Source organism: Ruditapes philippinarum, unplaced genomic scaffold (genome assembly GCF_026571515.1).
Source record: "Ruditapes philippinarum isolate M1 unplaced genomic scaffold, ASM2657151v2 ctg903_1_1_1_1, whole genome shotgun sequence".
Classification (NCBI taxonomy): domain Eukaryota; kingdom Metazoa; phylum Mollusca; class Bivalvia; order Venerida; family Veneridae; genus Ruditapes; species Ruditapes philippinarum.
Genome location: NW_026854880.1, coordinates 191,192 through 206,868, shown reverse-complemented (window position 1 = coordinate 206,868; position 15,677 = coordinate 191,192). Strand labels below are relative to the sequence as shown.

The 15,677-nt window shown below is 32.1% G+C and overlaps 1 protein-coding gene across 1 annotated transcript; it reads right to left on the bottom strand.

Annotated features, from left to right (window-relative positions):
• Positions 1-5,000: 5,000 nt before the first annotated feature.
• On the bottom strand, positions 5,001-8,105 carry LOC132741408 (uncharacterized). Its single transcript, XM_060729556.1, has one exon. The coding sequence runs from the start codon at positions 7,990-7,992 to the stop codon at positions 6,535-6,537; it is 1,458 nt and encodes a 485-aa protein (XP_060585539.1). The 5' UTR covers positions 7,993-8,105; the 3' UTR covers positions 5,001-6,534.
• Between the last annotated feature and the right edge of the window lie 7,572 nt (positions 8,106-15,677).

Sequence of the window (15,677 nt, the reverse complement as noted above, 5' to 3'; positions counted from 1 at the left end):
AAAGGCGCTTAACACTTGAAACGAAAACTAAAATAACAAAACAATTACTTTATGGTTATACACGCCTGTTTATTATAAACTTGTAAATGAATAATATTGATAAATTATATGCTTATTTTCATTTTCCATATTTCATTGTAAAAAAATATTTTTCACTGCATATTTTTCTTATTTTCAATATTTTCACTGATGTCTTGCCACACTGCTTTCTTCTAAATTCAGTCTGTAGGCAAAATTATAAAGGGAAGTCTTTGAAATTGTATTGTCATAGGAAAAAAAAATGTATGTAATAAACAGAAAATTAAAGTTTTTTTCTATAAATATAGGATTTATTTTCATATTGTGTTCTGACAATTATTATATTTCACTACCGCCACTCATGAAAAAATATTTATTTTCATACCACACAATTAAAATAAATCCTGTATAGAAAAAAAAATTTGAATATCTATTTAAATATGAATTAAATGTTTAAGTGGCCAGGTAGCTTAGTTGATAAAGCCAGGGACCTGGTTGAAGTCGCTGCCAGGCTGCCCACTAAACATTTGGCTGTTACAATATAAAGCTTAAAGTCAATTTTAAAATAATTTGATTTCTCATAATACTAGTCCTTGGATTTTATTACCTTGTCAATTATGATTCATTATATGGAACAACATTAAAATATTCGGTTTTATTGTTTTCAAGCGTTCTGTTCTCTCATTTAATAATCGACTTGCTAACGCTGCATAAATGCATTTCGTCCTTGAAGTTTATTTAAGATAATATCTTCAGATATCACGCGCTAATAATTACAGTTGTACATTTCACCGCACCTCTACACCGCACCTCTACACCACACCTTTACACCAGGATATGGACTATTAAATCAAATAATGATAAAAACGTTGACATTGACATTCCAATATCGGTTAATTTCTTTCCGTTTATCAAGTATGGTATGCGGGTCTACGTAAATTGAAGATTTGTTTTAAAGCAATACTATACGGAGAGAGACGTCCGCTTACTGGACGACCCGGGTACGATTCCCGGACGGTGCAATCCACTTCCATTTTGATTGATCATATAATCATTGATCAAATCCTTTGTACGGTCATAGAAGTAATCAGTTCCTTGCGAAAGTGAAGGTTACTGTTTGACAGCATGCCCAGAAACGATGCAATGGCTGAACTATGGCAAATTCAATGAGTCTTACTGCCGCCACCCGGTGTGAAAAACTAACAACACATCCACCATCAGCAATATACAGAACAAAATCACAAACATGGGAAATCATGCGTGTCTGTGGAATAGCAAACACGACAATATGATTTTGGAACTTTTAGTCATTAAGTTATTTTGTCATGATTTTAAATTCTGTACGATCTTGTTGGTTAAAGCGTGAGAGCAGGTTCTAATGGTTCTTTGCTAGTAAATTGTGTTAAAAGACACATTACGATATTTCCTTAGAAACGGATGCAACCTTTCACGCATGCCCATTCTGCATTGAGCTAAAAAAAGCCTTACTGAAAGAATAGTAAAAAAAATCTAATAGTTCTGGCCAGTAAATGGTGTTTATGCTCAATTAATTCCTTTTTCGTCATAAAGATGAGAATATACAAGATTTTAGTTTATAATTATGTATGCTGTTTTATTCATAAACATCAGCAAAATTATATAAACACAAGTTTAATGATAAAGTACAATGCTAAATTTGGTTCTACATCGTCACTTTAGTGCAGTAACAGCTGAAGTCCTAAATTAAATAGGAGGGGATCAGTTATTGCACTAAGGTAACGATGTTATATGGCCTAGTTGGAATTCAATGACATTTTTGTATCTTTATGTAAAAAACAGGATAAAAATGACATAACAAAAAGTGACATGTTTTATTTTACCGGAGTAAATAAAAAATCAACATTTTGAAAAAAAGAAAAAAAGAAAGAAAAAAAAGAAAAAGAAAAAATGGTTCAGATAAAAAAAGCATTTTAAACAGTCGTACAATGTTACATAATTAGACAACATAATCAATGAAAAAGCTTCAAAGTGACAAAATGGGACATCTAATTCATCTATAGGTATAAGAGTTAAAGCAGCTAGCCTCAATATTTATGCTGATTTTCATGAAAATTTTGAAAATGTATTTCAAAGCAGGAAATTGTGAAGTGAAGAAAAACCATTTCAAACGACACTTACATTCCATGCCAAGTACATTACAAGAAAGATGTCAAAATATGCAAATACAGCCCGTACTTCGTTAGAAAAGCAGTGGCAATATGGAGATAAATACTGCAAAATCAGTCATTATTCGTACATAACATGAACACATTTTACTTCTTATATGACATTGGACATCGCATTATATTGGTAAAGAAGGAAAATCATTTCATTTTGGAAGTCACAGCCAGTATCATGGAGTAAATGATTCTCAAACTTTCAGTAGTGGAAGCCCTAACTTGAATCTTGAATTTTTCAACATCTCTGAAAACTTTGGTATATTTTCCCAAGTTTCATGTTCTTGGAAAAGTTTGGCTCATCTGATGGCAAGCAGCTAAAACGTGCGTTAACAAGAACAAGTGAAGGAAATAAGCGAGTAGCATAAGGAACTGTGACGTAATGAACTCATGGGCTAGGCCAGCAGATCCGATCAGTTTTTATTTGTTTAGGTCGTCAGACCAAACAAATAATGGTAACGAAATTTCAGACCCTAATGTGCTTATTTGCAAATACCGAAAGTAGTCCAAACTCCTCGAAGCGGTTACTTCTTTTTATATGTACACTAACGCCGAAAAAATTTAAAGGGAGATCACTGCGTAAAGATTGTCAAATGACAGGCGCATTAATTTTGAAGCCATCTCGATGAAGAAAAATAGTTCCCGATTGGTTGAAGATTTCTAATATTGTGTTATTCTTTATAGATATACATGCTTAAATTAAGCACCATGATTGTTTACATGAGTGATAAACAACGGGTTTACCGTGAACAAAATATATCGAAATAAATAAGGGTTACAAAACCTAATTTAGAATAATATGGTTTTCTTCAGACTGTTATCTGATAACTTCCCCGTAGTTGAGGGGTTTACACGCTCGCTTTAGAAGCGACGCGTCTGGAGTTCAAATCCCAGTGAAGGCATCTTTTTTAAGCCAAATAAATCAATTAGTCTTATAGCCAATTTACTACAGTTATAACAATGGAAACAGCATTGATTGCACTATGCAAAAACAAATTGGTTTATAATCTCACAACCTTCACCTTTCTGACACTCTGAGACCTAAACAAATTCAGCGCCTTCTGTGCTTTGATTTTCAGAGCGATAACACTTGCCACAGTAACACGTTTCTGGTGTCTATAGTGGCGAAGCGTTGTCATATAACCCTCCGTACATTGTAATCTTAGTCTAACTGTAATAGGTCTTGAATATGTTTATCATTGATATAATGTCTCTTGAAATTCTTAAATAGAATGGTCGTATGCAGATTTTAAGTGAATATTTGTAAATATGTATAAAAATGTATGTATACGAATGAGACAAAAATAAAGTATAAATATATATGTACACTTGTTGGTTGAATAACACACCCTTAAATATGCCCGAAATCCACGAGAAAAATCATAGCTTAGTCGGAAAAATGAGTAGCATCAATTTTAAAATGAAACGCTACATGTGATATATTAACCCACCATATCACCAAAATAGGTTAAACAAAAATAGTCCCGCGAGACATTTCCAACTGTTTATCCCCGAAATATAAACTTTGTAAATGTTAAACATATTGGCCGTATTTAGTATAATATAAGCCCAATGCCCAATTTATGTTGCACTGAATTACGGTGATTCAATGGATGACGGATCTTCGAATGTAATGTATACTATGCGTTGTTTCTATAATTAGACACGTTTAGTCATATTTCACTGAATTGCGGTGATTCAATCATCTGATGTTTTAAATATTTTGACCTCTTTAAAACTAACGGGTTTCGTCAGTATTACAAAATAGTAAATGTATAAATAAATGAATAAATATAATTATAAAAAAATGATGTACATGTCCCGTGCTCTCATCGACGTGCACGCTCGAGGGAATAGAGAACTAGCACACTCGAGTTATTGTCACTTTAATATATACTTGCTAAACTGAAAAAAAAAATTTTGGTATAAAATTACTATAGTAACTACGTGGTCCAAGGTGCTAAGCCATTTTTTGTCCACGGTGTCTTAAGTTACAATATTACCACATAATCCAATGTGGTAAGCTGTTATTTGACCACGAAGTGTTTAATTGCTTTTTTCACGTGATTCAATTGATTGGCCATTTTTTACGGGGTCTTCAATTACGACCTGATACACGTGGTTCAAGGTATTTAATAAGCAACCCACATACTCTTGGGTAGGCCTATAAATATGCCTAGTGATTACAAGAAGATGATGTGAATGAAACATTTATAAATGCTTAAGGGCGTTTTACCTTCTAATCCCATCAGAGTTATATCTATGTTAGCAACGAACAAAATATTTGTGAATTTAAACGTTAAACTTTAAGAGAACAAAATACAAAGATAATTTTTATAATTGCTTTCGGTTTCGACTTTTAACTTTAGTTTTCTTTCTTAGAAATACAGATATGTAACATTAACATTAATAACTAGAGCATGAGAGTAACGTTACAAAAACTGATAAGGACCATGCTTAAATTCCCACAAAAATATTTTAACTAAAATATATCATTTGCAATCAAAATTGTATCTTTTAAAGTCTAATTGATATATATTACAAGTCACATCTCATTGAGGTTTTGACTTGTAAAAGTAATTAGTTAAAATAAAGGTTCTCGCTAACATAAAACTTTATTATTGCCAGAGACATGTGTTTTTATATCTCTTCTATATAAGGTGATCCAGGATGTTTAATTTTAGCATCATTTTAAACGATGAGCAAAACATACTAAGATTCAATCAGAAGTTGACCTGATATCCATGAGTATTTTTTTAAGTCAAGGTAAGTTTAAATGAACAAAGATGAGAATGTACAAGGTTTTAATTCAAATGTATGATGTTTTTTTCAAGTACACATGAATATACATTAGCGAAATTATATAAACACACATTTTGTGATAAAATGCAATGTCAAATATGGTCCTGCTGGAAATTAATGAACTATTTGTATTTATATGTCCTTATGCAAATAAAACTGAACAGTTACAAATAAATCACATCAATCTAACAAAAAGTAGTGACAGTTTTGCTTTTACCGCAGTTATGACACAATTCAAAAATGAAATTAAAAAATTAGGTCTCTTAACTAACAAAAACATTGCTGCTATCATTAATATACCAATGAATTTAAAAAGAAAACCAAAGATTATGCCACAGGAATGCCTTTATTCTTATTTCTCACTTTTTTTTTACTTTCATAGTTTCTAAAAGGTTACTCATTGGTTGAATGCCTGATTCCTGTCTTTTTTACTGTTGCCTTTTGGCAATAAGTTCCACTAAAGTGATTAAGTATTTTACATGGAAGTGTTTTCATTTTGCTATTATCATACAACTACCTTGACATTTAAAAATCCTGTAACAAACTTTTTATGGTTTTATATCATAAATATCATGCTCAAATTGAGATTTATCAATACTGTAAGTTCCAAAAGCATTATTTATAAAAATAATACTGAATTTAACATTTCATGTAAATAAAGGGAGTTGGTTAGAAATTTATTTTCTATAAAGTCTATGTCAAATTTTCCAATAAGAAATGAATGCATATATTTTAATGATTACATATAATGTGCACAAATTTTTGCAATACATATTTTTCATATTCTTCAATGTTTGAAAATTGTTTTATTGGCATAATTAGATACATTTTTATAATTTCACTTAAGCGTGGTAACAACATTAAGTAAAACATACAGGATTTTTAACCATTATTTAAACATTATAAAACTCATTTTTGCCATTTCTAAAGAAGTAAAAAATTAACGCAACAAAAGAAAATAAGACAAAAGACATACAGTTTAATAAAGCATTTTAAACAATCATTCATCGTTACATAATTAGACAACATATGCAAAGAAAAACCTCCAAAGAAACTCTAGATGTGACAAAATGGGACATCTAATTCATCTATAATAGGTTAAAGAAATAAAGCAACTAGCCTCCAGATTCATTTCAGCTAAATTTTCATGACAATTTTGAAAATGTATTTTTAAGTAGAAATTGTGAAGTGAACAAAGACAGTAATTTACACATTGCAAACGACACTTACAATCAATGTACATTACAAAAACGATGTCAAGATTTGCAAACACAGTTTGGCAATATGGATATAAAGATTGAAAAATCAGTTATTATTATTACATGAACTTCTTGTCTGACATTGGAAGTCACATTATATAGATAAAGAAGGAAAAGCATTTCATTTTGGAAGCCACAGCCAAAATCATTGAGTAAATGACTCCTAGTAATAAAAACGCCGACTTGAATCTTGAATTTATCAACTGGGTACATTTTCATTATTTCTTGAAATATGTTCGCTCATCTAAACATATGCAGTTTTAACGTACGTAAGCAAAAACCAAGTGAAGGAAATTAGCGAGTAGCAAAAGAAACTGTGACGTAATGACATCATGGGCTAGGCCAGCAGATCCGATCAGGTTTTTTTCAGAACCATAACACTTGCCACAATAACACGTTTCCGGTGTCCAGAATGGCGAAGCATTTTCATACAGTCCTCCGTATGTGCATGTGCTGTTAGAATAACAAACCGTAAACTTAGCCCGAAATCCACGAGAAAATCTCTTGCTTAGTCGGGAAAATGAGAAGCAACGTGTGTTCCTCGATCCAGACACCGTAAACTGTCGAACGTGTGCATTTGTTATTTCAATAGGAGAGTAAGTTTGATTTAGTCCTTCAATTAATATCTTATCATTTTTCATGATATCAAAGTTTTTGCTTTGAAGACAAACAGAAGGTGAACCATCTAGAATGTGTAATTGAATGTTCGTTTCTCCATAGTTATCCGGTAAATGATACATTACGTTCCGGGCGAAACCGCACTGTTTCCACGGTTCTGTTTGAAGTTTAATCTTCTTTTCTTCTTTGTGTAATACAGCATAATGACCCTCGGTCATGTAAATATCTGCAAATGATACATGTTTTATTTCAATATCGGAGACAGCTCTTGACTCTAAAACGTTATTGTTCTTATCTTTCAGGTAAACTGTTGCATTAGACAGACCGTCAATTAAGACCGACGCGGTACCATCTGAAAAGTTAAGCAGTAAGGAGAATATTCCGGCACTCATCTGCAAGTTACATATGTCATCAAGATCTCGCCTACGACGCTTTTTAAATATGTTGCAACCCAAGTCGTACAGAAAGCCCCTGTTTTTGATGATATTTTGTAACTTAAATTTCCTAGCTCTAGCATCGGCTGGTGTTTCATTGGGATACCCTCCTAGCAATTGAGAAAATCCAATATATAGACTGACTCCCTTATTTGCATTTAAGAAATTTTGTATAATGTTTGTACAGTCCGGACAAGGTAGAAAATATGAGTACAGGTACACCCGAGACACTTGACCCATATTTGCAGTATGAAACCAATTCTTCATCATAGGAAAGACCAAATTTAATGCCAGGTCCTCGGTATGAATATTTTGTACAGTATTCCGTCCAAGATATTTCCCAAACGATTTTCCTCCGTAGTCTGGAGTCATTCCACTGTATGTAAATGGATATGACTTACTTTTTTTATTCTCCTCTGTTATTGGCGGATATACAACGCTTTTTACGACGTTTGGATATGTTGGTCGATAGTCCACTTTCCCGTTCACAGCATTTTTGTTTGGAATATACAAAACAGCGAACTGTTTTTTATCTCTTATTTTCTGAAAATCCTTTGCGAGTTTCTTCAGAATGTCGGTATTGTCATTTTCAATTGAAACGCTACATGATATATTAACCCACCATATTACCAAGATAGGCAAAACAAAAATAATCCCGCGAGACATGTTTAACTGTTTATCTCCAAAACATTTACTATGTAACTGTTTAAAATGTAGTCAGTTATTTCGTTATAAATCTCAATAACCGACCTTTAAACGTAATTGTACATTTGAGCTGTTTCTATATTTAGACAACTTGAGTCAAGTTTCACTAAATTATATCATTATTCAATGAATGTTTTTAAATCTTATGTAAACAATCACTTTACTTGACGATTCAAATATTTTCATCATTCGTTCGAAACGATAGGGTTTCGTTAGTAAAACTACATAGTAAATAAATAAATAAATAAATAAATAAATAAATAAATTAACTAATTAATTAATAAATAAATAAACGAATAAGTAAATAAACAGAAGTATAAAATGATAATTGTAAAATTAATGTCGTACGTTATTATTTTTTTTACTGCGATACAAAAAGTTTGTTGTCATGAAGTGTTATAGTTGCAAGGAGTGCGAGAGTGTTAAATCATCCCCTAGGATAGCACACTCGAGTTATTGTCCATTATTTGTGCAAGGCGTCTTGGATTATGTGGTAAGCTTTTTTGACCACGAAGTGTTTAACTTCTTCTTTCTTTTCACTTTATTCAAGTTGGTTAGTTATTTTGCCACGGGGTCTTAAACAACAGCTTGATACACGTGGTCCCATGTATTAAGCAACCCAAGGAGTCTCGTGTAGGTTAATAGAGATGACGTGAATGAAAGATTTGTAAATGCTTAAGGATATTTTACTTTCGAACCCATTCAGAGTTATCTCTTTATCTTAAAAAAGCGACAATTAAAATATTTGTGAATTGAAATGTAAAATTTAACTTAAAGAGAAAAGTAATACTAAAATAATTTTCAATTGCTTTCGGTTTCGACTTTGATTTTAGTTGTCTTTCACAGAAAAACGGATGTGTAACTTAAACATTAATAACTAGAGTTACAAAGACAGATAAGGACTTTGCTTCAATATCGTTTGTTCCCAGTGCACCGACATTCCCACAAAAATGTCTTAACTAAAAAAACGCATTTGCAATCAAAATTGTATCTTCTAAACTCAATTGATATATATTACAAACCAGGTTGGGAACAGCGAGAGTTTTGACTTGTAAAAGTAAAAGTAATAGTAAAAATAAAGGATCTCGCTAAAATAAAAACTTTTTATTATTTATTATAATATTTAAATTATTATCAGAGACATGTGTTTTAAGATAGATAGATAGATTTATTTCGGCACAGGAAGCAAATACATAGTTGACAGCATAACATAGGATAAAATAATGAGCATTATTAAATACTAAATCACATACAAGAAAACTATGACATGCTCACCAACACCAAGGATAACACAAAAAAGGGCAAAAAAGCTCATATTTCTATTGTGGTCCTTTGTATTGGCGACATGAAATAGAGAGGCAGACCTAAATATAATCATGTTTAAAAATACTAATAAATCATAAAAATGTATATCACAGTCAAATCTTGATTTAATGACACTCCTGTTTACAGCTAGGATTTAAAACACATTACTAAAATTGTAAAAAGATAATTAGCATACAATTTAAAATCCTGAACCGAAATATGTAAAAACATAGTAATAAGATGACTTTTGATGGCAACCTTAAAACTTTGTAACCTGTTGATCTCCGTTAACTCTACAGGTAAATCATTCCATAATTTAAAGCAAAGGATTTAGAACCCTGACCTTTGAACTTAGGTAGACAATACCCACCCTTTTGACTAAGTCTTGTACTATAATTATGTACGGAATCTTGCGAAAAAAAAGTGTTCAGACATGTAATCCGAAGACAGGCCATTTTTTATCTTAAGAACATGACACAACATTATCTGTTCAACTCTTCTGTGAACCGGTAACCAGCTAAGGGACTTAAAGTGGGATGGGTTAATACTGGCTCTGGAATCCAAGTCAAGTACAAATCTTGACGAGTTTGTTACTTATTTTTTAAAGACTGTGTCAAGCAATTTACCAAACAGAGCATGCATAATCATAGTGACACTGAATAAGAGACATAACCAGAAGTTAGTTTCTTGGTATGCTGAGTAAGAAACTCTTATTTGCGGTAAAGAAATTTTAACCGAGAATTGGCCTTCTTAAGAACAGACTCGGCCATGGAGGAAATTGTCTATAGTAATCCCAAGATACTTGATAGATGAAGTTGATTCAATGTATGTACCAGAACAGGTTATATGCAGGTTAGATTGTGACCTAAGCTTTTGCCTGGACCCCAATAAAATTGACTAGGTTTTACCAGATACAAGGATACTAGAATCATCAGCATATAAAAGCGAGTTATTTTTCACCACAGCTGACATATCATTTACATAAATTACAAAGAGAAGGGGTCCAAGGGTCCAATTAACGTGTCTGTTAAATAAAGTGATTGCGGATGCTTAATTTTAGCATCAGTATAAACGATGAGCAACAAAATACTCAGATTCAATCAGAAGTTGACCCGATCTCCACGAGTATTTTTTTAATTCAAGGTAAGTTCATATTGAAGAAATTGATAAAAATTGCAGCCTTGGTTTGATTGAGTTGGTAAATTAGAGATAATGAAGAAATTATACACCCCTCACACCCCCTAGCACCGACTTAAGCGGTACTCAATTTTTCAACAATAAAAATTGCTGGAATCAATGATTCCGAAGGACTTGAAAAACATTAAAATACATGAGTGAAGTTTCGGGCAATTTTTACGACTGCCACACCGTACTGAAACCTGTTGTTGTGATTTATAAATAGCTGGAAAAAAAGATCTCCTAGAAGCATTAAAACAGCACGCCTCCAGATTCATGCTGGTTTTCATGAAAATATTAAAATGTATTTAACAGTATAATATTGAAAAGTTACAAAAGAATGCAATTTACACATTGTCAATGGTATTTGCAGCCTATGTTAATTACTAATAAGAGTTCAAACTATGCAAAAATAGCCCTTACTGCGTTAGTAACGCAGTAGAAATATAGTTATAAATACTGAAAAATTCGGTCATTAATCGTAGATGGCGTGTAAAAATCTTGGTACATTTTTCTCAGGTTTGATTTTATCTAAATATTTTTTGCTCATCAGGAGGCATGCAGCTTTAAAATCAGCAGATTACATGACAATTGCAGACTTAGTTTAATTTAGAGATCATAAAAAAGGTCAACATCTCTCAAGCCCCAAGGCGATGTATAGCTGCGGGACACAAATAGACATATTATCAATGGCTAATGAGCAGTACTACCCCGATATCCGTGTTTTTTTATAATTCTGCAGGCGTTTTCGGCAATAACGCAACAATCAAGAGGGTGACAGTGTAGACTATCTAAACTTGGCCAGTCTTGAGAATTGAAATTAAGTCTGAATACAAAGTCAGTGGCGTACCTCAGCTTTATTTGAGTATACGCCAAGTTCAGGTCTTTGGCAGACGGGTTGCTATAGAATTCTACCAAATATAGCTCTAGCTAGCTGTGCAGTGAGTATAACCGTGGATTAAGGGGATATTTAAGCGATAAAATGTCATTTAATTGTAATACTTACATGTATGTCTTTAAATATTACGTAGTTATAAAAATGACATCAAGTACATGTATTGGATGTAAGAGAAATTGCACAAAGTCTAACGTGCACACTGTTTTAAATAGTGCAAAACTTATTTAAATACTAGAAAACCCGAACATAGCCTAGGTGTCTCCAATATAATCAAGATGGGTTTTATTTGCTTTTTAACAATATTTTTACTTTGTTATTTTTCTTTTGATTTATGAGATATAATCAAGGAAGGTATGCTTTAAAATGATCTGTATAACGATAGTACAAACACAACACCTTTAATGTTTTAGTGTAACAATAAGTTATTGTATTTGCAGCTAAATGGTAGTATCACACGATCATTAAGGTCCCTTAAAATATTTTTAAAATGCGTATTATTTCAAATTAAAAAAAAATAATGTTTTTTTCTACTCTTTCAATGTTCACATTCGAAATATTTAAGTTCTTTTATTACTTATTGTCTAACGCACATAAAAGCATGTTGGTATGAAAGACTCGCGAACTCGATATCTAAAATCGGCGAAAAATAAAAGAATTAGAACATGGATGGCTATATATTGTTCTCATTGTATATTTATGTATGTTTCATTTGTATTGATGAGACTACGTATAATAAATAATATATGTCATTATTTGCAGAAGTATGAAATTGATTTCTTTACTCAATCAAATAAGGCAGTACAAATAACTTTATATTATGATATATTTGTAAATATTCTTTTTACCGTCAAATAAACACAAAGTTGTGTATGATTTGTAAAGATAGATGCGGGCAATGGTTCGCTTTCATAGGGCTCGAATTATTGTAGAAATTTTGAAATGGTTATGAATATAAGATGAATGAATGTTACTTACATAGATATAATATACTGACTTGTAACTACAAGGTAATTATATAAAAGAATTTCATATGGTCAACGCAAAGTTGCAGACAATACTTAATTTTGCCTATAAATGTAAAAAATTAAATAAATGTTTTGTTTTCCCTAATTTTAATCCTACTGGACAGAGGAGTGTAACAAAATTTGACATTTTCTTATCATTATTTGGCTTTTGACGAGGTTTATTAGCATTATTAATTTGATTATTCAAAGCATAATTCAATCTGAAATAAAAGAGAGAAATTTCAAAACTAAATGTTTATATCATATTTTTTATTGTGTACATCGTTCCCAGGCTCCGTAGAAAGGCTGAACATTTTGTTTCTAAGTTTAAAAGTCTCATCCTTAATAGAATCGCATTGGAATCTTAATCTAATTCAACCCCGCCTCCTTAAGAACTTTGATTATTCGGCTTCCAGTCTGAAACAACGATAAGAGTAATCCTCTCTAAAATGACTTCCGTTTGATATACACACGCAATATAATTAATTTGCTCATATGCTGCTTACTCCCTTCTCTCATATACACATTATCAAAATAGGTAACACATATTCGAATTAGGTAACATCCTAAGCATACATGTGTCAATTAGCAGCTACACATGTGTTGATAGATCTGCACAAAATTATTGATTTAATATTTGAAATCTTATTTCTTTTCGAAACTCTGTTCTTTTTATATGCCCATGCGTATTAGCGTATCGGTAATTGGTAAATATGTGCATGAAAGAAATAATGCCGCCTGATTTTTTTTTCAGAGAAGAGTTCTGGAGAATTCCACAGTTTACGTTCATTTGATATAAATCCATAAATTGCGCACAATCTTCTGTGGTCATTGAAAGGCAAATATTTCTACTTATGTTCTAACTCTAGTTAGAAACCTTTGAAGACGGTTTGATTGCGCTCTCAAATGACACCTGATTGCATTATTTGTCTCCTGAAAATCAATATTTTCTTGAGGAAAGGCTCCAAAACACTCTGTCAAAAAGGACAGAGAATACCCCTCATTGTACCCACGCCAAAGCGTATAATCCAATTTCCCTGGCTATGTCATGATATTACACGATTCCCCTCGGAGCTGAGAGTGATATTTAGAAAACCTCATCAAGAAATCTAAAAAAATAGGGAAACAATCTACAATTATCCATCCTAAAGTTATAAAAAAAGTCTTCCTGAGCTACAATTATTAAGAAGTAGAAGATGCGCGATATCTCGAAAACGTCCCTGCAATTTAAATGACATGCAGTGCATACCAAGTGTTTATCGTCGTCACTCAGAATGATTACTATAATTATGCTTCAAAGTGCCTTGATTTAATTAAGGAAGAGCCTCTTTAAAGATCAAGTATAAATTAAATTTAAAAAAAGATCCCCCCCCCCCCAAAAAAAAAAAAAAAAAAAAAAAAAAGAAAGAAGTCCCACCACTGAAAAAAATCAAAATAACAAACTAACCCCGAAACACAGACACATTATGTTAAAATCGATCATGACCATGACCATTCATTTAATCAGTTCTCTATCTTAATATAATTGCATAATTAAGGCCATGATTATCATATGTTTGCAGGGTTCGGCGATGCTTCGTGCAAAACTTGTTGTCAAATACCGGTTGGTTACATTACGTTCACCGGAAGCATAGTGAACAGGTCTATGTATATTAAAGATTTTTCGAGTATACATTTTCCAATATACGGGGAAATTACTAACATGGGAAATCATAAATAAAAAGGCAATTGCGTTAAAACCAAGTGCCTCTGGAATCGTAGACACGAGTATTTGGCTATTGAACTTCCTTTCATTAAATAAGTTTACCATGATTTTAAATCTTGTACGACCTGTTTGCTTAAGAGCAAGTTTTGAGAAAATTGTGCTGATAGACTGATATTTCTTTAGAAACGGAAATAGCATTTTGCGCATTTTGTCAGGTTTCAAGTGCTATGCGGCAGCCGTAAAAGTTTCCCCGTACTTCACTTCAATGCTAATATATTTTTCTTGTCCTTTGGGATTATTGAGTCAAGCACAGGACTAAATCAAACTTACTCTCCTATTGAAATAACAAGCGCACGCGTTCGACAGTTTACGGTGTCTGGATCGAGGAACGCACGTTGCTCCTCATTTTCCCGACTAAGCAAAGACTTTTCTCGTGGATTTCGGGCTAAGTTTACGGTTTGTTATTCTAACAGCAAATGTAAATACGGAGGACTGTATGAAAATGCTTCGCCATTTTGGAAACCGAAAACGTGTTATTGTGGCAAGTGTTAGGGTTCTGAAAAAAACCTGATCGGATCTGCTGATCTAGCCCATGAGATAATTACGTCACAGTTTCTTTTGCTACTCGCTAATTTCCTTCACTTGGTTTTTGCTTACGTACGTTAAAACTGCATATGTTTAGATGAGCGAAACTATTTCAAGAAATAATTAAAATATACCCAGTTGAAAAATTTAAGATTCAAGTCAGCGTTTCTATTTCTAGGAGTCATTTACTCAATGATTTTGGCTGTGACTTCCAAAATGAAATACTTTTCCTTCTTTGTCAATTTAATGCGATGTCCAATGTCATATAAGAAGTAAAAAGTGTTCATGTTCTGTACGAATAATGACTGTGTAGTATTAATCTCCATATTGCCACTTCGTGACTGACGCACTGCAGGCTGTGTTTGTAAATTTTGACATTGTTTTTGCAATGTTCATGGATTGTAAGTGTCGTTTGCAATGTGTAAATTACTGTCTTTGTTCACTTCACGATTTCTTACTTAAAAATACATTTTCAAAATTGTCATGAAAATTAGCATGGATCTGGAGGCTAGCTGCTTTAACTCTTTAAACTTTTATGTATGAATTAGATGTCCAATTTTGTCACATCTAGACTTTCTTTGGAGGTTTTTCTTTGCTTATGTTGTCTAATTATGTAACGATGAACGATTGTTTAAAATGATTTATTGAACTGTAACTGTCATTTGTCTTCTTTTCTTTTGTTGTGTAAATTTTTTATTTTTTTAGAAATGGCAAAAATGAGTATTATAATGTTAAAATAATGGTTAAAGATCCTGTTATGACTGAGACCACACTTAAGTAAAATTATATAAATGTATATAATTATGTTAATAAAACAATTTTCAGACTTCGAAAAATATGTTAAATATGTACTGAAAAAAATGTGCACATTATATGTAATCATTAAAATATATGCATTCATTTCTTACTGGAAAATTTGACTCAGACTTTATAGGAAATAAATTTCTAATCACCTCCCTTTATTTACATGAAA